Genomic DNA, 23,138 nt, shown 5'->3' on the forward strand with positions numbered 1-23,138 from the left:
TCAAAAATGAAGACTGAAGATGTGAGGGAAAGTCATCAGGGGTCAAGAAGGTGTCTGTTGTGAGAAGTTAAGAGGATGCTGTGAATGCTGGTGTTCCTATGGAAGCTGTTCAGACCATCATTCAGGGTCATAGAGGTAGTGGCTATGGAATTAGGGGAGGATGAGCAGCATATCAGTAATGATCAGATTCCCTTGGGGGATAGGAATCACCTTGACCAGGGCACTTTGAGGAAGCCAGGAGTAGCTAATAGCAAGATCAGAGGCATCCCTGCTAAAGGTGTTAAGGAGAAGGGAAGGGATCCAACTAGCCCTTTGCAAAATAAAGGTGGTACTGAAAATAAACCTCTTAATTCTGCTTCTAGTAGACTGAAAGAGAAAGGGAAACCCAGCTTGGACCTGAAAGTTAAACTGGAAGGGCTGTGTTAACCAGGTCGTGAAGGGAAGGGGTCCAACTAGCCCTATGCAAAAGAACCAATTTGAGCAGAATATTCGGTTTAAGTTTGATATCTTAGCTCTTTTGGAAACTAGAACTTCTGGTTCTAAGGGTGATAACATTATCAAGCAGTTGGGATTCCCTAACTACTTTAAGCAGGAGGCTGATGGGTATTCTGGTGGGATCTGGATCCTTTGGGATAATAAGGTGGTTGATCTTGAGATCATCTCAACCCACCACCAATTTGTTCACACTAAGGTAGTGCATTTGTTGTCTATGAAGATTGAACTCATTACATTTGTTTATGGGAGCCCTAGGAGGATTAAGAGGAGGATTCTTTGGGCTGAGCTAGACATCATTAGTCAATCAATTCAGGGGGGGTTTTACTTGGAAGAGGGGGAAGCTCCATGAGAGAATTGACAGGGCTTGCTCCAATGAATCTTGGGATATCCTCTGGCCTGACAGATTTATATCTCACTTACCTTTTTTCAATTCTGATCATAGGCCTATACTGGTGGCTCAGAGTGGTCCCCCTAGACCTGGTGATCATACCATAACCTTCAAGTTCATGGCTGCTTGGCTAACTGATCAAGACTTTGGTAGATTGGTCAGGAACAGTTGGGGTAATAATATTTGTTGGAACCAGGCAAGGAGCAAGTTTGATAGGGAAGCCAAAGAGTGGCACCAGAATGTTTTTAGGAGGAATTTCCATCAGAAAAATAAGATTTATGCTAGACTGAGGGGTCTTGACAGTTACAGAAATGGGAGCTTTGACCATAATTTGGAGATTCTGCAAAAAAACTTATGGAAGGAGCTTCAAGGCATTCTTCTTTCGGAGGAAATAACCTGGTTTCAAAGATCTAGGTTCCATTGGCTGAAATATGGTGACAAAAATACAAAGTTCTTCCACTCTTCCACAGTGATGAGGAGAAGGATGAACAGAATCCTTACTCTCAAGGATGAGAATGGGATTTGGATAGATGATCCCAAGGTTCTGGTTAATATGGTTGTGTCCTATTATCAAAAGCTTTTCAAAGCTGATCTTCCTGATGATGGATTCTTTCCTATTAAGGGTGCTTTCCCTAAGCTGTCAGATATTGATAATCTAAGGCTTGGCCAGATTCCTAGCAGGGAGGAAATTAGGAGAACTATTTTTCGTATGGGAAAGTTTAAGGCCCCTGGCCCAGATGGCCTTCATGCTATCTTCTTTCAAAGCCAGTGGGATATTATAGGGGAGTCAGTTATCCAAGTGGTTCAGGAATGCTTTCAAACCCCTGAGAAAGTAAATGAGATCAATAAGACTTTTATTTGTTTGATCCCCAAGAAGGACAGCCCTGAGAATATGAAGGAGTTTAGGTCAATTAGTCTTTGTAATGTGATTTACAAGATCATTACCAAGACTATCTCTGATAGATTGAGGGATTTAATGCCCAAGCTAATCTCCCCCAACCAAAGCAGCTTCATTAAGGGCAGACAAAGTGCGGATAACATAATTGTGGCCCAAGAAGTTTTACATTCAATGAGGAGCAGAAAAGGTAGTAAGGGGTGGATGATGATAAAGGTTGATCTGGAGAAAGCCTATGATAGGCTTAGCTGGAATTTTATTAGAGAAACCTTGAGGGATCTTAGTCTCCCTAGCTCTCTGGCTAATCTGATTGGTAGATGTGTCTCTTCTGCCTGGTTTCAGCTGTTATGGAATGGTGTGGCCACTAGAGATATCATTCCGGAGAGAGGAATTAGACAAGGGGATCCCTTATCCCCTTATCTTTTTGTCATTTGCATGGAAAGATTGGCTCAACTTATCCAAGTAGCTGTTGATGTGAAAGCTTGGAAACCAGTGGTGATTAATAAAAATGCCCCCCTCTCTTACATCTGTTCTTTGCAGATGATATTATTTTTTGTGCTGAGGCTAGCCTTGACCAAGCTCAAGTGATAAATCAAGTCCTCAAAGTGTTTGAGGAGGCTTCTGGACAAAAGGTGAGCAGGGAGAGAACAAGGGTCCACTTCTCTAAAAATGTGTGTTTTAACAAGACTAAGGAGATTAGTGATTGTCTAGACTTCTGTATAGCTGCTGATTTGGGCAAATATTAGGGGGTACCTATGCATCACAAGAGAATTTCCAAGAAGTCTTTTAGTTATGTGCTGGACAGAGTTCATGCAAGGCTAACTTCTTGGAATCAGAAGTCCCTCTCTCTGGCTGGTCGTGCTACCCTGGCCAAAGCTGTATTGGAAGCTTTGCCTGCATATACTATGCAATCTTCTGCTATGCCTTTTGGGGTGTGTAGAGAAGTGGAGAAGCTCACTAGAAGTTTCTTATGGGGATCCAAACTGAACCAGAGAAAGACTCATTTGGTTAATTGGACCAAAGTCTGTCAGCCTAAGAAGGATGGAGGGTTAGGCCTTAGGGACCAGGTGAAAATAAACAAAGCTTTCTCTATGAAGCTTGGTTTTGGCCTCATCAGTAAGGTGGAGGATCTTTGGGTGAAGGTGCTTAAAGCCAAGTATAAGGTTAATGATGCTATGATTCCTAATATCCCTGTATCTAAAAATGCTTCTAATGCTTGGAAAGGCATTCAGCAGGTTTGGGGTCAGGTTCAAATGGGTGCCAGAATTTTGCTTGGTGATGGCAGGAACATAAAGTTTTGGGAGGATAGCTGGTTACCTGGAATCAATAGACTTCTTGATGAGGCTCAAACTGAAGTGCCTGAAGCTATCTCCAAGTGGAGAGTGGCTGACTGTGTATCAAATGAAGGTGATTGGAAGTGGGAGCTGCTGAATCAATTTCTACCTGTGGGCATTACTTCTGTTATATCAGGTATCCCCCCTCCTAAGGATTCTGATGACAGAGATAAAGTTATTTGGAGCCATTCCTCTTCTGGTACTTTCTCGGTGAGCTCAACTTATTCATTTCTCTGCTCTCCTCAGTCCAGTCAGGATGCTGTTGACTGGGGTTTAATTTGGAGATGGGGGGCCCAACGAATTAAAGTATTTCTATGGTTGCTTTATAGTAATAAGATTCTATCCAATGCTGAAAGGGTTAGAAGGCACATGGCTGATAATTCAAGCTGTCCCAGATGCCAATTTCCAGTTGAAAACAGGGATTATATTTTTAGGAGTTGTGGGTGGACCAGGGATATCTGGAAGCACTGGATTGATAGTGCAGACAGTGGGCAATTTTTTAGGTTACCATTTGATAGCTGGATGATGATGAACCTCAACTCCAAAGGTCAGAGTTCTGATTGGCAACTTAAATTTGGTGTGATCTGTTGGTATATATGGAAGGAGAGGAACAACTTTATTTTTAAAGGTCAAAGCTTAGATCCCCCAGACCTTCTTTAGACAAATTTCTATTCACATTGTGAGTACTACTTCTGCCAATGATGTGCTGAAGGGGACAGGTCTTGAGTTGGAGCCTGTGAGAGAAGTTCGGGTCAGCTGGAGGGCTCCTTCACAAGGCTGGCTTAAGTTTAATGTTGATGGATCCTGCAGGGCTAATGGTTGTGATTTGGCCTGTGGTGGGGTGCTCAGGGATGAACATGGTAACTGGATACATGGCTTTTCCAGAAAGCTTGGGCATGGGTCAGTTTTAATGGCAGAATTGTGGGGCATCTTGGTAGGGCTGCAATGGATTTGGCAGAAGAATATGAGGAATGTGGTGCTAGAGGGAGATTCCCTGGCTGCATCTCAGCTGATTGCACATGGGTGTGTTAGTTCTCATCCTTGCTTCTTTCTTGTTAATAGGATTAAAGAGATGATGTTTAGTCATTGGCATGTGGATATTTTACATACACATAGAGAAGGCAACCGAGTTGCTGATTGGCTAGCCAAACTCAGGGTTGATAATAGTTGGGATACGCATTGGTATAGCATTCCACCAGATGGGTGTAAGGACATAGTATTAGAGGATTGTAGGGGCATATGTACAAGTCAAATGCTCTGGAAAAGTGATGTATGAGGTTACACTTTTAGACTGTAAGGTCTAAAGAAGTTTCTTCTTATGTAAGGTTTGTAATACTTTAAAGAGTAAATACCATTTTTCGTCCCTGGCAATTTTCACGAGAAACAATTTAGTCCCCGACAATAAAAAAGGCTCATTTTAGTCCCGAATTTTTGAAAAAAAGAGCCACTTTTGTCCTTCTGTTAGTTGGAATGTGACGGTCCACTTGACAGAGCACAGCTGGATCGTTAGTTAGCTGAGTCACTAACGTCACGGCCACGTGGAAGACAAAGGAACGACGTCGTTGTGTTATATGCTAAGGCCCTAAGATGTAACTACAAGCGGACGACGACGTTTGGTTAAAGGAAACTTCTTCAACCTTGGTGTTGACTCACTTCACACACTCAGACAACAAGTTACTTGTCCATACCCACCATTTCCTCTGCTCGTGAGCTTCGTTTTCGGTGAAGGTTGGTGAGGAACAGTGGTTTGTTGGTGCACGTCTCGTCTGCAGTTGCAACCATCTGGTGGTTTTTGTTGAAGATCGTTAAAACGGTTGTGAGTGTGGTGACATTCCTTCAAGGTACGTGGGAGAAATCATTTCTTTATTATCTGTAGTCCCTTTACCCTTTTTGGTCATTGTCTTTTTGTTTAATGTGGTCCCCCATGTGCGGTTTAGGGAAAGAGATTGTTAGGGTTTTATATTTTGGTCCCCTTTGGTATTTTATTTTTGGAACTTGTTGCATGTGGTCCCCTTGTCGATTTGCAAATTGCTATGTGTAGTGATTAGTGGACCCAAGTTTTTACCAACGGAGCCTATGATAAAAAATATTGGACTGGTATTATTGTAATTTTGATAATACATGATTGGTTATATGATACTGTGAAATAATATTATTGGCCGTATAAAAAATGATTGCAGTTCTGTTTTCTATGCAGATGGATGAATATATAGTCATGAGATATCATCATGGGGTGTGTTGGTTAGAATGATGAAGGGAAGCTGAATTATGTGAATGGGAGAGTGGATGATTTACCTAAAATGGATGCAGACTATGTAAACCTTCGTGACCTTGAAGCTCTGTTCAAGGGGTATGGTTACCACAAATGTAGGCAGATGTGGTGGTTGAATCCTGGTGAGAGTGATTTAGAGGTTGGGTTGCATCTTCTTGAAAAGGATTCTGATGTTTTGCAAATGGTCAAGGCTGCCTTAAGTAATGGGAACAAAATAGACATATATTTTGATGGTTGCATTGCAGTTCCTAAGATTTTGGCTGGGCCTGCAGAAGGGAGTGATGGGTCTGTACCTCAAAGTGCTGATGAAGAGGGGGTCTTAGGTGATTCAGTTGGGAGTTCGTGTGACTTCCATATGACTTCTGCTGATGAATATGAAGAGGGAGAGGGAAATGGACTGTCAAGTGATTCATATGACAGTGTAGAAGATGAGCCTTTCAAGCCTCCTCCACCGGGTGTTGATGACGAAACAGAGGATGAACTGGATCCAAGTGAGGATGAGCCACTTATGTCATTGAAAAAAAAGGTGAAAGGAAAGAAGAAGAAAAATACAGGGAAGAAAACTTGGAAGAGGATGAGCAGAATATGTCATTTGAAGAGGGCTATGGTTACAATTCTGAAGAATTGAAGACTCCTCCTTCAAGTGGGGATGAGGAGGTTGAAAGGGATGTGTTTCCGAAGTTTAATGAGGAGAATTCTTTTGGTCATGTACAGCTCGAGCTTGGAATGGAGTTTGTCAGTTTAGAGCACTTTAAACATGGTGTGAAAGACTACATTATAAGTCTTGGGAGGCAATTTACGTGGGTTAAGAATGACAAGGTAAGAGCAAGGGCCAAATTCTCAAATGAAGACTGTGAGTGGATGATTTGTTGTGCCTGGAACAACAAATCCAATAGTTTCCAAGTGAAGACATTCAATGATAACCATTCTTGCTGCAGAATTTTCAAAAATAAAAGGGTTAGTAGGGATTGGGTTGCAAAATAGTTGGAGAAAAGGCTGGCCACACAGCCCAACATGACAAGGGCCGAAGCTTATGAGCATTTAAAAGAGGAGTACAAGGTCCATGTGCATATGAAGAAAGCCAAAGGCATAATAGAAGAAAATGAGAAGGAACAGTATGGCAAGTTAAGGGACTACCTGGGTGAGCTTTTGAGGAGCAATCCTGGCTCCACTTGCCAGATGCAAGTAATACCACAGGCAGTGCCTAATAGCCCACCTATTTTTTCTAAACTGTTCATATGTCTTGATGCCTGTAAGAAAGGATTCAAAGCTGGTTGTAGGCCATTGATTGGGCTGGATGGTTGTTTCTTAAAAGGCTACTATGGGGGACAGCTCTTGAGTACAGTGGGAGAGGATGCAAATAAGAGCTTTTATGTCATTGCTTTTGCAGTGGTTGACAGTGAGACCAAAGAAAATTGGAAGTGGTTTCTGAATTTGTTACAAGAGGACATTGGCAGCCATGTAGTACATGGGTAGAACTTCATTTCTGATCAGCAAAAGGTATGTTTATTTTTTGGTTGTTTCTTCTCGTTTGTTAAATAGCCAATTGTTATGATTCTTGTTGATGCTTCATGTATTAATGCAGGGTTTGATACCAGCATTGCAGGAAGTCATGCTTGGTGCCCATCACAGGTTATGTGTGCAGCATTTCTGGAAGAATTTCATTAAGCAATGGAAGGACAAGGCCATTAGGGGAATAGTATGGGAGGCTGCTTGATGCACTATTGTGCCCCAATTCCAAAGAACAATGCAGAAATTGAAAGACTTGAATGAAGATGCTTAGGTATACCTTCACAAGATTGACCCCTCATGCTGGGTCAAGGCCTATTTTACTTACTGGCCCAAGTGTGATAACATAACTAACAACATGGCTGAGGTGTGGAATGCAAAAATTGTAGAATACAGGTCCAAGCCCATAATCAGTCTATGTGAAGAGCTTAGATGCTATATCATGAGGAGGATGGCTGCCCATCAAAGAATTCTTGGAACAATTAGGGGTAAAATTGCCTCAGCCCAACAGAAGAAGCTGGATCTATTGAAGGTATTAAGCAATTCCTGAACCCCAACATGGACAGGGAATTTGGAGCAAGATCTATATGAAGTGACTAGTAAAGGTGAAAGGGTTAGAGTCAATTTAACCTATAAGACTTGTGCATGTAATGTGTGGTAGCTCACTGGATTGCAATGTGAGCATGCAATCGCTGCAATATGTCACAAGAATGAACCAACAGAGCTTTATGTCCATCAATGGCTGACAGTGGATGCTTTGCATGCCACAATGCACACACCTTGAACCCTGTCAACTTGATCAGTATTGGCCTGCATCAACTGAGCCTAAACCCATTCCTCCACCACTCAAAAGGCCAATTGGCCGTCCCAAAAAACATAGGAAGAAAGATCAAAGTGAGGAGCATGACAGCAAAACCAAAAAGTTAAAAAGGACATATGCTGCAAAGTGTGCTAAATATGGACAACCTGGTCATTATGCAAAGACCTGTAAGGGACTAGCTGCAAGCAAGAAAGGGAAGAGAGCAACACCTCCTTCAAATCCAGTTAATGTCAACATACCATCAAGACCTGAAGAGAAGCTCCCTCTAAGTCAAGGAGGACCTTCTGTGATATCAAGACAGTCCCAGGCAGCTGAGGAATCCAAAAAGGGCAACAGCCCACCACCTACTGTCCCACCACCACCAGAACAATTGTCAACTAAAACTGTCAATGCAACAAGCAGTGGCACAAGGAGCAGGCTAATGGCCTTCATGACCACACCTGGGTTTAGGCCACCAAGGCCAGCTTGAATGAAGTTGATCAGTTGTAGGTCCAGTGTTTTTTGTATAGGGGTTCAGTGTTTTTTGTATAGGCAACGGTGCTAAAAGTTTCCATTTTTTTTGAATTGTATGCAAGTTCAGTTGCAACCCCATATATTTTGGTATTTAAGGCCTTTAGGTGAAGTACCTGTTTTTTTATTCCCAATATGTCTTTGTATGGGTTTATTGTGAATCAAAAAATACATTTGTGGAAAAAGTTTGAAGGATGGTTTTTTTGTATAGGTAGGCCTGTAATTATGTAACCTTACTGTGGAAACTTTTTGAAGGATTGTAAATGTCTACTTGGAAACTTTGTCAATTGATTTCTTACCTTTGTTTGATAACTATAACTGCTTGTGGTTGGTGTTTGCTGGTTTGAAGTTACATATGTGTTTTCTGCAATATGGTTGGTCATTTCACGAGTTACATATATTAACCTTGATCACTTGTTTTTTTTTGCTGCAATATGTCTCTATATACATTTGTGGATAAAGGGTGTGATTAGGTGCTATGTCATGAATTACAATGAATCTTCGAAATGTTTATGGTTGGTGTTTGCTGGTTTCAGTAACATATGTGGTCCACATTTTGCTGCAATATGTGCATTCCATTGCTGCAATGTGTTGTGTTACAGGCAATACCTTTTAGCAATAAACAGGTCATGCCCATTTCTCAAGTTTCAGGGATTAATTAGGGCCCTGATATCAATTGTCAAGGACCAATTTGGTCCTCGATATGAATTGTCAGGGTCCAATATGTCCCTTTTGGTTATTCTGTTACAATAATTTCTGGATTTAGGGATACATTTCTCATCACATTATGGTTTGTGATACAATGCAGCAAACTGGCACATTCATTCCATGCCCAAGTATGCAATATAATACAACAAAAATAGCATTGAGTTGGCATTGGATGCATATATATATATGATGCTATCAGATATAAAGGAATACATTGAAAGCTTCTTTATTATTAATCCAGATATGTATGATGGAGACAGATTTGAACCAACACAAAATAGGCCATATAATACATCCTTCTTCATTAATTTGGATAACAAGATTACTGAGTACTCATTACACTTCATTGAAGCAAAAATACATTGGGGTCACTTGTTTTGACTGTTACAACACTAACAAAAAACATACACATGATGATCACACCTACACAAGCAGCACCTAAGACCCTAGCAACCCTACCAACATTCCAAATTTGTTTGTCCATCCTATCTAACTCCTCCACCATCTTCAGGTGTAGATCATTCAGCTTTCTTTCCTGCTCATGAACCTTCATTTCTTACTCACTAATCTTCACATCTTGCTCTCTAATCATCATGTCCACATACTTCAACTTGAAATTAATTTCAGTAACATCCAACTCCACATTGTGAATTCTTGCATCTTCCAGCTCCATCCGTTCATTACAGACGTCATCTACCCATCTAAAAAAATCACAAAACGGCTTCTTCTTCTGCCAAAATAACAAACCACGATTAGCAAGTGTTTCAACTTAATAGAGGGGGAAATTACACATGTATACCTTGAAATTAGGGCACCCAAGGAAAGCCCTGTTTGGGTTTCTCTCAATTTTGGAGGTATACACAATACTTTGTCTCCCACATTTGCACCTACGACCGGCGGTCCTTGTTAGTGTTCTTCCCCCTATTGAAGCACTCCCACTTGATTCCCCCATTCCAGAAGAAAGACTCATCTTCTCCTATGCCCCAGCAAATTCGGTAGAGGTCTTCTACTGTTGTCGATTTTCAGTCATCAACGTCCGGATGTATAGTTTGGGGAATTCTTCTGTTTAGGGTTCATTTAAGCAATTTGGGGGATTTTTGTGTTTAGGGTTGATTATTGCACATTTGAGGGATTTTTGTGATTAGGGTTCAGTGTGAGCAATTTTTCTGTTTAGATGCATGCCATTCACAAAACGTCGTCGTCTCTTCTTCCACGGTGTACCACGTCCAAGCCGCGTCAGCAAACTAACGTGCCAAATGGACACCGTTAGTTGGGTCGTTTGGGGGGAGTTAACAGAAGGATCAACGTGGCTCTTTTTTTGTTATTTCAGGGACCAATTTATCCCTTTTTTGTTGCTAGGGATTGAAATGTGCCTCGTGAAAATTGTCAGGGACGAAAAAAGGTATTTACTCTACTTTAAATGTAACTGTCAAATTTATACAATTTATATTTGTAAGCTTACTATTCCAGAAGCTAGGAGCTGGTATATTGTCATATTTATAAAGTTCTATTTTTCAAGTTCTTTGACCTTTTCAACTATTTTCTCTCTCCGTGTCTCCTCTTTCAGTTACCTTGTGTCTCCATTATTTTGATATTCAAAGGGTTTAGAGGAAAAGAAAGAGCCAGAAGGCAGTTGTTCCTATCCAAGAGCATATTTTTTGTCTCTTGTTTATTTCAAAAATATAAATGTATTGTGTTTCTTTTTCTCTTGGTTATTTCTTTGTGCGTTGCATTTATTTTTTTGTTAATTCTAAAATTGAAGCGGGTAGCAACAAAGCCAATGCCAGACAACGCTTCTCAAATAAGATACGATATTTTTGTTAACTACGGGGACAAGGACATTTACTGTGATTTTCGTAGCCATTTGATTAAGGCTTTACACCGAAAGCAAATATATGCCTTTGAAGATGATAAACTTAGAGAGTGTATCAATAAAGTTTTCTCTTTCATTAAGTTGTTTTGATCCGTTCTCTCTTCAAATATATATTGGCATGTAAATATATTAAGTGATGTTGTGATATGAAGGAAATGAGATTAAACCAACTTGAATATCATATTCAAAATAGTTCATTTACTTATGCGCCAAGAAGTTTCTCTCCTTTAAGTTGGGCTTAGGTCCAACAGCTAGCTGGTGTTGATGTCAATCAAAGGCACTGCATATCTCAGCCATAATGCCACAGCTCTACTTTCCAATGCTACAGCTCTGAGTTGCAATAAAATAACAAAGGCAATAAATGACTCTAACACTCAAATTATCTTCAAATATCAATACTTAGCATATTTTTCATTCAAACCATGAAAATACAAAATTCATGCAATAATTATGTAAAATCAAGAGAATTATGCACAATTATGGCACCAAATCATCATATATAAGCCTAAAAATAACTCTCCATCAGAGAGTTATCACACTCCAAACTCAAAATGTTGCTCGTCCTCGAGCAACAAAACACTTCTCAAGCTTAACAACCATTAATTCAGTAACATCTATATCAGAGGCTATTGTTGAGATTCTCCACATTTCTACAGTACAATTGATTGTTGATCTTCAACCATCATCCTCACTTCAACTTTAGTATTCCTTGTTAGCCTCATCTTCTCAAGGCTTCATAGCCTTTGGAAAAATCAGTGTGTGTGCTAGGAATTTTCTTTTTAGGGTTGATCCACCTTGGAGCTTCAACTTAAAAATCATAAGGCCTAGTTGTTTCATTCCATGCTTTGCCAAATCTGAATCCATATCCATGTGTACAAAACTTGAAGCGAGTGTCCACCTTACATCTTTTATTTTTAGCTTTGCCTTCCTCTTTTGTCTTGTGCTTTTGCACTTATTCCATTTTTGGGGTTTTCACCTCTCTTTTTTTTACTTTTTTTATTCAATTTTTCTGAGGAAGAACTCTTTGTGCATTGGTACTTTGTTGCTTGGCTTCTTTCACCTTTATAGCCTTTAAATTTTTTCTCACGTGATAGGATTCAAACCCATCAAATTTTTGAATCCTAATCCCTCTTCCGCAATTCACTTCTTGGTTTCTTTTGCCTTCAAGTGATTCCTTGTGCTTAGATGATCCATCCATCAGCCTTAGACTTCAATTAGTTTTTGCTTTCAATTCTTACTTTGGAATCCATATGGACCTTGGTCAAATATCACTGAATTTCACTATTAAGCAAATGCTGTAGAAATCCTGTAACAATACAGATCATAACAGAATAGACAGAGATACAACAATACTTCATCAATGTTATGCTTAGTTTTTCAGTTCTTAACATTCTTAACTCAACATCAGTTCTGAGTTTCTTTCTTGAGTCCCTTATTTTTATTCCATGTTTTGCCTAACTTCATTTATTTACATCAAAATCAAACTAAAACCTAATTAAAACAGAATACTAAAACTTGAACATGAAAATAAACTCCTAACATGATGCAATATCCTACTAAGATCTTTGTTTCATTTATTTATGTGGGCATATACACAAAAGAAAAAGAAAAACATAAAGCGAAACAACCTTTCACAAAGTGAATTTTAAATCAGAGGGGATCCATTAGTATCATCCTCTTCTTCTTCTTGCTCTCCTTCTTCTTCATTTTCTTTCTCTTTTTCACCTTCTTCTTCTTCTTCTTCCGATGCTGCAGCTTTGCCCTGACTTTCTTTCTGATCAGGGGGATTGAGAAAACCAAGTTGAGCTAGGATTAAACTATCCATATTCTTCACTTTGTCCATGATCTCCTTCCTAGTCTCTAGTTGGTCAGCCTCAATTTTCTTCAATCTTTCTTCAATTCTTTTCTGCCAAGTTGTGTCTCCTCCAACTGGTGTTGTGGAAGATGATGTTGCAGCACTCTTTCCTCGGGAGTTTAGTGAAGATGTGATTTCTCCAGCAAGTTCCTTTGCTTTCTTGCTGATCCTATCAGTAATGTAGGGTGTGATTGGTTCTGTGATCTGGAAACGTTCCTCATCATCAGCAATGGGAACATTGGCTTCTTGGCACAATCGAGTGATCAATCCAGGGAACTAGAGATAGCCAGTATCGACCTTGGCACAGACCACAATTTCAATTTGAATTATACGACCCACATCAATGGGTCTTCCATCCCAAATACAAGAGAGCAAAATTGCAGTGTGTGAAGCAGGCATCATCCTACTTTTCAGAAAATAGTACAACACTCTTGCTTCGGGTTTCAATGCACTCCTAAGAAAAGAAAGACTCTTTTGGGATGACTTAGTCTATATCATCTTCTCAACACACAAGTCATCAAGAACTTGTTTCAGAAATTCCTCATCAATGGAGGTCTTCAAAACTTGATATTCATCCACGACGGTGGGCAGATTGTATAGCTTTTTGATGGTAGAAGTGCTGAAAGATATGCTTTTCCCTCTAGCCATCACCTTAGTGGCCTTGCTCTGAGGCATGTTGGCATAGAATTCCCTCACAATAGGGGTTACTGCTTCAGTTTCATGGAGGAAAAATGTCTCCTATTGATGTGCAGAGATGATGTTGGTGATGTAAGGATTATAGGCTTCAACATCCATGCTTGCTTGCACGAAGCCCCTATCCGAAAATAGGTTCCTCTTCAGCATGATCTTGTGCATCTGCAAGACTTATAGCAAATGCTCCTCTTGCATCTTGGTCAAAAGAGATGAAATTATCATGGGCAGAGTATCATTCTCTCCCAAGTATGCATATCTCAAATGATCAGATAGTGGCTTGAGTTCTAGCACTAATGGTTCTTCTATTGATGGCTTTGGTGGTTGTGCTTTCCATTCTTGCAAATTTAGAAACTTATAATGTCTCTTTTTGAATGACATTACTGGTTGGGCATCTATCCAGGCTAGACATGCTTCTACCTCTTCTTCATCAATTGCACCTTCTTCTGCTATGGCAATCTCCAGTGGCTCCTTTTTAGTTTCTAATTCATGCTGCTGCAGCAGTGGTTCATCAGCATCTTCTATGGTAGAGTATTCCTCCATTTGACTTGGATACTTCATAGCAGTCAACACATTGAAGATTACTTGCTCATCATTGACCCTCATGGTCAAATCTCTTTTTTCAACATCAATAAGAGTTCTACCAGTAGCTAATAATGATCTTCCCAAGAGAAGAGGTACCTCCATATCTCCTTCAAAGTCGAGAACAATGAAGTTAGCAGGGAGTATAAATTTATCCACCCTCACTAATACATTTTTAATCTTTCCTTCAGGGTAAATGATGGATCTATTAGCAAGTTGTAAGGTGATAGTGGTTAGACGTGCCTCTCCGATTCCCAACTTGGTGAAAATACTCTTGGGCATCAAGTTAATGGATGCACCAAGATCATATAGTGCTTGACCAATGTAAGTGTTGCTAATGGAACAAGGTATTGTGAAAATTCCTGGATCTTTCAATTTAGGTGGCAACTTATTCAAGAACCTGTTACTTTCTTGGGTGAGAGCCACAGTTTCATACTCTTTAACTCCCCTTTTCCTAAACAATATGTTTTTCATGAACTTTGCGTAGCTAGGCATTTGCTCGAGAGCCTCTACCAATGGAACATTTATAAGCAATTGCTTCAGCATATCCATGAATCTTTTGAATTGCTTGCCATCTTACTGCTTGTGAAGCCTTTGAGGAAAAAAGGTGGTGGTCTACTTGTTTTGTCAATTGGCTGCCAATGCTGCTTCTTTGCTGCAACATTATGTTATGGACTCTTGGCTTGAGTTTCAACTGGTTGATCTCCAATGTCTTCTTCTATAACAACCTTCTCTCCTGCATTCTGGTCTTCTTGCTCCTTAATCTTGTGATATTCCTTTATGTGATCTGGCTCATCTACTGCTTTCCCACTCCTCAGCGCTATAGCTTTGATCTGCTCACTTCCATCTCTTCTTGAATTCTCAATGTTACTAGGCAGTGTACTCATGGGTCTGCTCCTTATGGCATTAGCTAACTGCCCCACTTGATTTTCCAAGTTCTTTATTGATGTTGATTGACTCTGAACAATAGCATTATTCCTTTCCATGAAGTCTTTCAGCATATTCTCCAACGACTGGAGTTGTTAGCTTGATGTCTAGGCTATTGGAATTGTTGTTGCTGCTGGAATGGTGGTCTTTGCATCTGCTGTGCTGGAACATAGCCTGACCTTTGTTGTTGCCTTTGAGAATAAGGCAAGTTATTATTGTTCCTCAATCCTTGATTATAGGAATTTGAATATTGATTATTCCTGTTATAATTTCCTACAAAAATAGACAAATTGAGGATTTTGAGGGCAATCATCATAAATATGAGGACCATTATAGAAAACACATGTTATAGCATTAGGAATATTAGAAATTGCATGTGCTTGTTGTGGCTGTGCTTTAGCATCAATGCTCAAATTCAAAGTTTTAATAGTATTATTCAAAGAGGATATATGTGCTGCCAGTGAAGACACATCAAGCTCCAGCACTCCTGCAGCTTTCTATTGTGCAATTGTCCTCTCGGATGGCCATTGATAATTGTTGTTTGCCATCCTATTTAGAATCTGGTAAGCTTCTGTAAATGTCTTGTCCAATAGGGATCCTCTAGATGATGCATCTACTATTCCACGGGTTTGCTCATTCAGCCCATTGTAGAAGGTTTCCATCTGAAGCCATTCGGGTATGCCATGGTTGGGGAATTTTCGAAGCAGTTCTTTGAATCTATCCCAGCTTTCATATAATAATTCTCCTTTTTTCTGCTGGAAATATGTGATCTCATTCCTTAGTTGAGCAGCCTTGACTGAAGGAAAGAATTTGACTAAGAAATTCTCAGCCAAATCATTTCATCTTCTGATTGAATTAGGGGCTAAAGTGCTTAACCAAGTCTTAGCCCTGTTGGCTAAGGAATAAGGAAATAACTTCAACTTTAATGCATCAGATGTAACTCCTTTCATCTTGAAGCTATCTGCCAAGTCCATGAAGTTCTTCAAGTGTAGATGCGGGTCTTCAATTGGCATTCTATTGAACTGGCCAATTATTTGCAGCATGCTGAACATAACTGGTTTCAACTTAAAATTTGTTGCTACAACGTCAGGTTGTACAATCCCTGAATGGAGATTATTGAGTGTGAAGACTCCATGTGCTCTAATAGGCATCTCTGCTCTATTGAGTTCATCCCCATTGATAGATCCTTCTCCTTCCATGTCTGTAGTTCTAGGTACTGCTACAACTTTGTTCTGTCTCTGCCTCCTTCTCCTTGCTAGAAAGTTCTCTCAATCTCTGGATCAAATTCAACTTCTGGCTGGTCAGGAGAGTTGTTTATAAATTAGCTGGAATACCTGAAAAGAACAGGAAGAAGAATAGATTAAATATTATTTCACAAAAAGATAATAGCTTTAAAATAATCTCCGGCAACGGTGCCAAAAACTTGTGCAATTTCATAATCAATTATATCAATCACACAAGTACGTAAGTGCACATATCAACAAGTAATAAAGTGGATGTGTGAGTCCAAGTACCGATCCCATGGGGATTAAGTAAAGCTACGGCTCTGAGTGAAGTAATATAAGTAACAATAATAATTTTTGATTAACTAATGACTAACTTAACAACTAAGAAATAAAATAAGCTAAGACTACTGATTAACTAAGAAAATGCAGTAACAATATAAGTTTTCAAGTATTCAAAAGTAGATTGGGATCAATTTCCCCATTATTGTAATTTCATCAGAATGCAGTCACAATGCTACAACAATCATCCAATCAATAATCAGAACACTAATGCATGCAAGGGCTCTCACCAAAAATACATGTATACTAGTTCCCATATCTCTATGACCAATGTAGTTATGAATCATTAAGTTCAGGTTCTATGTGATTTTGTGGCATGAATGGTCTCTCTACTCACAATTAACCAATTTTACTTAGTTAAACCATAATATTTAATAACTTTCAGGGTTCACCTATATCTCTATAGCCCAAACCCTATGTATCTTGCAACTCTCTCTGATGAATCAACAAGATTAGAGACAATGTAAACACTTTATTAAACAACTAAAAGGACAATCATGTAACAAAGTTTAGGTAAACTAATTACATCACAATAAGGGTATTTTATCACCCAATCCTAACAAATTAGCTCATACTTGAATAGAAAGAAACAACAAAGAAATAATAAGATTCCATAGATCTAAGATAAGAAAAGCAGGGACGTTGCTGTAGCTCTGCTCTCGCAGCAACCGTGGGCTCTGCCACCATCCACCGTATCTCAGCCACCGGAAAAGTACAAAAAGTTACCTGATTCAATGATCTCTCTATTGAACCCTAGCTCCTCCCTTTGATTCGCTGGATCTCTCTCAAGGAACCCTTAAATTCTCTCTACGTGTTTCCTCAACTTTCTCTCTAACAGCTCTGAAATCTACGTTCCAATCCTTGTCTGAACCTTCCCAGCCTGTTTGATGTGTGTAGGCTTCCACTTTTTATAGATTTCTACGAATAGGGCTCCAATTATCTCTTCAACAGAGCATGGTGATTTTGCTGTTGCATATCTTCTTTAAATATTTCCAAATATACTACAGATTTGATTTGGATTTATAGAAGATTTCGCTCTGATTTGTTGAAGACTTGATTAGAATTTTTTGAAGATTTGTGAGTGATTATTCTGAACAGGTCGTTTAGTTGTGCGCCAAGAAGCTTCCCTCCTTTAAGTTGGGCTTAGGTTCAATAGATAGCTGGTGCTGATGTCAATCAAACGCACTGCTTACCTCAGCCCTAATGCTACAACTCTGCTTTCCAATGCTATAGCTATGACCTGTAATAAAATAACAAAGGCAATAAATGACTCTAACATTCAAATTATCTTCAAATAGCAACACTTAGCATATTTCTCATTCAAATCATGAAAATACAGAATTCATGCAATAATCATGTAAAAATCAAGAGAATTATGCACAATTATGGCACCAAATCATCACATATAAGCCTAAAAAATAAGGTATGCCATTTATTAAAAGTTTTCTCTCATGCTACTAATATCATATTAGGTAGTGATTATCCTACAACAAACTTATATCTTCCGGAAGTTTATATGGTCAAAGTAGTGATTGATAAAGCAGCTGAAGATAGTTATGATTTTATGAGATGAATGACATATGAAAGATAAATTTGATAAATATTGAGGGGAATGCAATTTGTTGATGGCCATTACCAGTGTTTTGGACCCAAGGTGTAAATTAGAAATGGCGAGCCTTTGGGTGTGTTTGAATGTGTTTTTGTTTTTTGTTTTTAAAAACTGTTTTGAGGATAAATTTTCAAAACTAATTTTGAGAGTAAAAAAACAGTAAAACTGTTTGAATATAGTTAGTTTTAAAGTTATAAAGAAGTTAATACAAAAAAAAAAGTTATAAAAAAGTTGTAGTTATTTACAAAAATGCCATTAATGAATCCTCATATTTACAAGATTTCCACTGCAAAGTAATTTAAAATTAAAATTAAAATCAATTTAATTATAAAAATGCCATTAATGAATCTTTGTATTTACAAAAATGCCACCGCGAAAACAAGAAAACAACTTTTGAAAATATCCCTTAGTTGTTTTTCTTTTTTGGTTTTTAAAACAAAAACGCAAAGGCTGTTTTGAAAACAGATAGCATGAAAAATCTTTTTCCAAACAATTTTTTTTGATTTATTGTTTTTAAAATTTGAAAACTATTTTGCAGAACAGAAATCAAATAGAGCCTTTGTTTTCCACTTATTTACAAATCAGAATTTGATGCCAAAGTTAACATAGAAAAGATGCATCAAGCTTTAGAAGACATTTACACTAATTATTTGCAAGAATCTTCCTTTAATATAGATGTCAGAACTAGGGTGGAAGGATCTTCCTCTTCTACTCCCTCAACTAAAGCTTCACAAGATTCTGAATCTGGGTTTGCTCAACTCATGAGCATGATACATGCAAGGGAATCTACTCATTCAGTTAAGTTTGGGCTGAAATGTTATCTTGAAGAGAATGTTTATATAAGTGAGGATAATTCTCATATTTCATTTGATGCCTTGGAATGATGGAAGAGCAATAGCATGAAGTATAAGATTTTATCAAATATGGCAAAATATATATTAGCAATACCAGTCTCTACAGTCGCATTTGAATTGACATTTAGTGCTGGAGGAAGAGTCATTGATGCTTATCGGGCAAGTTTGGCAGAAAATACAGTCCAAGCATTAATTTGCGGTACAGATTGATTATGTAATAAGTATGCATAAAGAAAAAGCAGAAGGTATTAACTTACTTAATTTAAATTGTTTTAGATCTTATGATATTATAATTGAATGTCAAAAATAATTTGACTTGTGTTTTTTTGTTTTTGTTTTTTATGTAGGAGGAGGCAACATCACAATATATTAAATTGTTGATATGAGTATATTAAATTGTTTACACAGAATTTGTAGTATTTTGTTCTTTTGGATATGCAAAATTTGGTGCAACTTTAGTTTATTGGTTAAGCAGACTTTTTGAATGATTTTGTTTTATATTATATTATTTGGATATACATTGAATTTATGAATGTTTGTGGAATTTTGTTGTCTTATTTTTTTTTAACAGGCTAAGTCAGGCCACAAGCTGATAATTATATTCGTAACAGGTTATAGGCTAAGGCCAGTCTAACATATTTAAACAAATGCTTAGCCTTTGAAGACCAAAGCTCGGCTCGGCCTGGCCCGTTAACACCCCTAGCTATATTATTTTGAGATACGTGATTAGACAGTTGTATGTATATTATGTCATTCAGGCATGTACATATTTATTCAATGACGCATGTATGGATATGTGTATGTATGTATGTGGTCAAGTCAAGTATATGATATCTATAATGGCAAGACACCATATTTAGTACATGTATATTGGATTGGACTTTTCTGTATTTTAGGTGACAGGTTAAAATGTGGGATTTTATCCTTAGATTAGTTCAATTTACAACTGTTATGTTGTCCATTTGACTCTGTCCAAATTGATACTTGTTATCATATCCGGATAGTCTTTGACCATCGATTATGGTCACATGAATTCAAGTAATGATTCTGTACATGTATAGACAGTACAATTCATGTAAATAAGACAAGTATACTTTGTATGGCAATACGTAAGGAAAAATAAAAAGGAAAAAATTAAATCAAAAAATTACCATGTGTAATAGCAAAACTTTCATAAAGTCTTCCGCTAATTATTCCATGTGTGATGATGCACTTATATACCATTTTGCACGCTAACAAACCGTGATATCAAGATGGGACATTACAACTAGCCCCCACAATTACCACCAACATTACTTCAACCAGCCACCTATACCTGCAAGCAACCACCACTAGTCATTGACCACCAATATTGACAATTAATTTAAAGCTTAATTTCTTATTTTTTTTTTGTAGGGGATATAATTTATTTATTTTAAAGAAATTATAAGTTATTTATGTATTTTAATATATCTTATTTAAAATTGTGACGTTTAAAATATTTTAATAATTTAAAATAAGAAATAATTTGTAAATAAGTAAAAAAAATAGTTTAAAAATAAATTTTAAAAACATATGTAAATATGTTAAAAAGGACATTTACGTCTATTTATATCATATCATGACACCACATGATTCACGTCAAACACTAGGTAGGATAATATTATCTTATCATAGTGCTTATCTGGGGCAAATCATACACATAATAGTATATGAATTTCTCATACTTATATCACACACATTATTATATGCACCAAACGAACACTAGGTGTTACCAATGAAAAATTTAATTATTACCATTGAACATTTTAATATAATGCAGAGTTTTAATTGCAATATTTATCCACAATTTCTACAATTGCAATATAATTTAATTGCTACTACAATAATTGAAAACCATGATATAACTCCTCTCCAAAAGTCTAACAAAAAAAAAGTTTAAAAAAAGAAATTAATAATAATAATAAAAAAAAGCAAGGGATCATCCGACAGGTCAACCTCGTCAGGTAACAAAAAAATGGGACCCAACTCATACATACTACGTGTGCAAACAGGGAACGTATATTAATAACAAGCTCTGGACAAGGGCCAAGCGTTTAGGAGAAATTAAGGCAAAAACGGTGAAGAATTGAATGCATTGTGATCTAACCAATCTAACGTAGAAAGATGGAAGGGTCATCGAACGAGTCTGCAAGTGGAGGATCATCATCTCAACGAGGCGAAGAGAAAGGAATATTCGAATACTTTGGTTGGGTTTATCATCTTGGCGTGAATTCCATTGGCCATGAGTACTGTAACCTTCGATTCCTTTTCATCAGGGGCAAGTGCGTTGCCATGTACAAGCGTGACCCTCACCAGAATCCTCACATTGTATCTTTCCTCATTTCTCATATATATATATATATATATATATATATATATATATATATATATATATGATCATGTTTTCATGTTCCATTCCTTTCATTATTTCTTGTTGCCTTTCACCATTTTAACATCATTGGCCGTCAAATTATCTAAACAATAATAAACCATCATAAATTTTAAAGTCTTCAAACCTTATGTATAACATAATCTTAAGGGTAAATATCTTTTTGGTCCTCAACAAATTTTACTATGACTGCTTTAGTCCTTAGCAAATAAAAAGACCAATCGTAGTCTTTAAGAAATTCAAAATTATTTTAGTCGTTTTAAGTACTAATATAGGTCTTTTTTGAATTTTTGAGGAACCACGATTTCAACTAAATGGGTCCATTTTGAATTTTTTAGATACCACGATGGGCCTTTTTTATTTGCTAGGAACTAAAACGGCCACCGTAAAATTTGTATATAGTATGAATAAAGGATATTTAATTGAACATAATGTTGTAATATTTTTATAGTGTCCCTTATTTTATTTTTAATGTGGGTTGTAATCAATCACTTGTCATTGTACTGTTTTTCTTTTCTTTAGTAATATCTATTTCTAGTTTTTATAATTCTTAGATATACCACGTTAAAATTTTTCTTTGTTCAGGAACCCATTAGGAAGGGGGTCATAGGGGCAACACTAATGGTGGAGGAGCTAGGGCGTCGAAAGGTCAACAATGGGGTAAAACACTAGCATTTTGCAACTCTTCGTATTTACTTAATTAAACTGATTTTGCATTGGTTTTGATGGTGTATTCTCTTTGAGGACAACTCGTAACAAGCTTTTGTGTCGTGAATTTAAGATATATATATATATATGTGGGATAATAGTTTGTCACGTAACATGACACCATTTGTGTCATGTTACAGACACAAAAACACTGTGGACCCCATTGTATAGTAAAAAAGCAAAAAAAGTTAAAGTGGGTCCCATGCTATATTGAGTGTGTAGGAAAGTGGAGATTTTTCATGTAACATAACACTTGTATTTTCCTATATATATATATATATATATATGTTTTACTTCATTTTAAACTTACGGAAGCTAAATATGTTCTGTTCTTATCCCCAGGATCTTTATGTAATACGCTTTTACAATCGCTTAGATGAGACCAGAAAGGGCGAAGTAAGTTATAGTTTTTAATTGTTTGTTCTCATAATTGTTTATGGAAATTTGCTTGCCACATAGCATGTTTTTAATATGTATAGCAGTTCATAAAGAATTAAAGGTAGCTTTTAAAGCTACTTGTTACACTATAAAAAGGAAACATAGTGACGGGCACAGTTGGTAAGTGAATTGTGACCCAAGGATAGGATATGTGTTCCATCCTTGGCCGATGATCTTTGGGTCAGGTGAATACCCTTGCACTCTAAGTCTCGGATGGAAGATTAGTCTCGCCTTTTCTCTGGTGACAGTGATCCAATGCACCTTCTGTTTTAATGAGAAGCTAGTCTTAGGGCCGTATTCCGAGAATAAAGTGGTTGGAGGAGGTTGAGTGAAGATACCTTCATGAAAATTTAAAAAAAAAGGGCAACATTGTACTATAAAGCTCTCACTATACGTCGGTCCAGAGGAAAGGGTCAGGTTCACTGTGTGGGTCTACAATAGGCCATCTTTCCTTAAATTTGCAAGAGACTAATTACATAATTGAACCTGTGTGCTATGGTTCACATGGGGACAACTTTTGACACATAACATAAAAAGAATCAATCTTTTTAGTTGTTAATTCTACAATCAGAACTTACTTCAAATATTATAAGTTGCTCTTATATATTTTAAAATCTAAAATAATTTTAAATATTTTATATCTTGCTTGGTGCCAACCCCAACTAATTTGGAGTAAAAGTAATGTTGATGTTGACT

General features: G+C 37.5%; 4 protein-coding genes and 1 non-coding gene across 5 annotated transcripts in view; 3 read left to right on the plus strand and 2 right to left on the minus strand.

The window, feature by feature from the left end:
• Nucleotides 1–460: 460 nt before the first annotated feature.
• Nucleotides 461–4,388, plus strand: LOC133296147 (uncharacterized). Its single transcript, XM_061495099.1, has 5 exons — nt 461–813; nt 938–2,273; nt 2,342–2,410; nt 2,525–3,702; nt 3,797–4,388. Exons 1-5 carry the CDS (start codon nt 461–463, stop codon nt 4,386–4,388), a joined length of 3,528 nt encoding a protein of 1,175 aa, XP_061351083.1.
• Nucleotides 4,389–9,487: 5,099 nt separating this feature from the next.
• LOC133296156 (uncharacterized protein At4g04775-like) lies at nt 9,488–9,901 on the minus strand. The gene is made up of 2 exons (XM_061495107.1): nt 9,731–9,901; nt 9,488–9,661 (listed from the first exon to the last, which is right to left on the minus strand). The coding sequence occupies exons 1-2, from the start codon at nt 9,899–9,901 to the stop codon at nt 9,488–9,490; spliced, it is 345 nt and encodes a 114-aa protein (XP_061351091.1).
• Nucleotides 9,902–13,523: 3,622 nt separating this feature from the next.
• LOC133296164 (uncharacterized) lies at nt 13,524–14,483 on the minus strand. The gene has a single exon (XM_061495115.1). The coding sequence runs from the start codon at nt 14,481–14,483 to the stop codon at nt 13,524–13,526; it is 960 nt and encodes a 319-aa protein (XP_061351099.1).
• Nucleotides 14,484–15,536: 1,053 nt separating this feature from the next.
• LOC133296217 (small nucleolar RNA R71) lies at nt 15,537–15,643 on the plus strand. The gene has a single exon (XR_009749478.1). It is a non-coding gene; the product is annotated as a small nucleolar RNA R71 (small nucleolar RNA).
• Nucleotides 15,644–21,031: 5,388 nt separating this feature from the next.
• Nucleotides 21,032–23,138, plus strand: part of LOC133296175 (protein ENHANCED DISEASE RESISTANCE 2-like) — a 40,445-nt gene continuing 38,338 nt past the window's right edge. Inside the window, exons 1-3 of the mRNA XM_061495120.1 lie at nt 21,032–21,235; nt 21,882–21,956; nt 22,347–22,400. Of these exons, the coding sequence (XP_061351104.1) occupies nt 21,032–21,235; nt 21,882–21,956; nt 22,347–22,400 (333 nt within the window). The remainder of the gene's footprint in view (nt 21,236–21,881; nt 21,957–22,346; nt 22,401–23,138) is intronic.

Source organism: Gastrolobium bilobum, unplaced genomic scaffold (genome assembly GCF_033153095.1).
Source record: "Gastrolobium bilobum isolate Gb01-03AN ecotype WA unplaced genomic scaffold, APGP_CSIRO_Gbil_v1 utg27986, whole genome shotgun sequence".
In the NCBI taxonomy this organism is placed as follows: Eukaryota; Viridiplantae; Streptophyta; class Magnoliopsida; order Fabales; family Fabaceae; genus Gastrolobium; species Gastrolobium bilobum.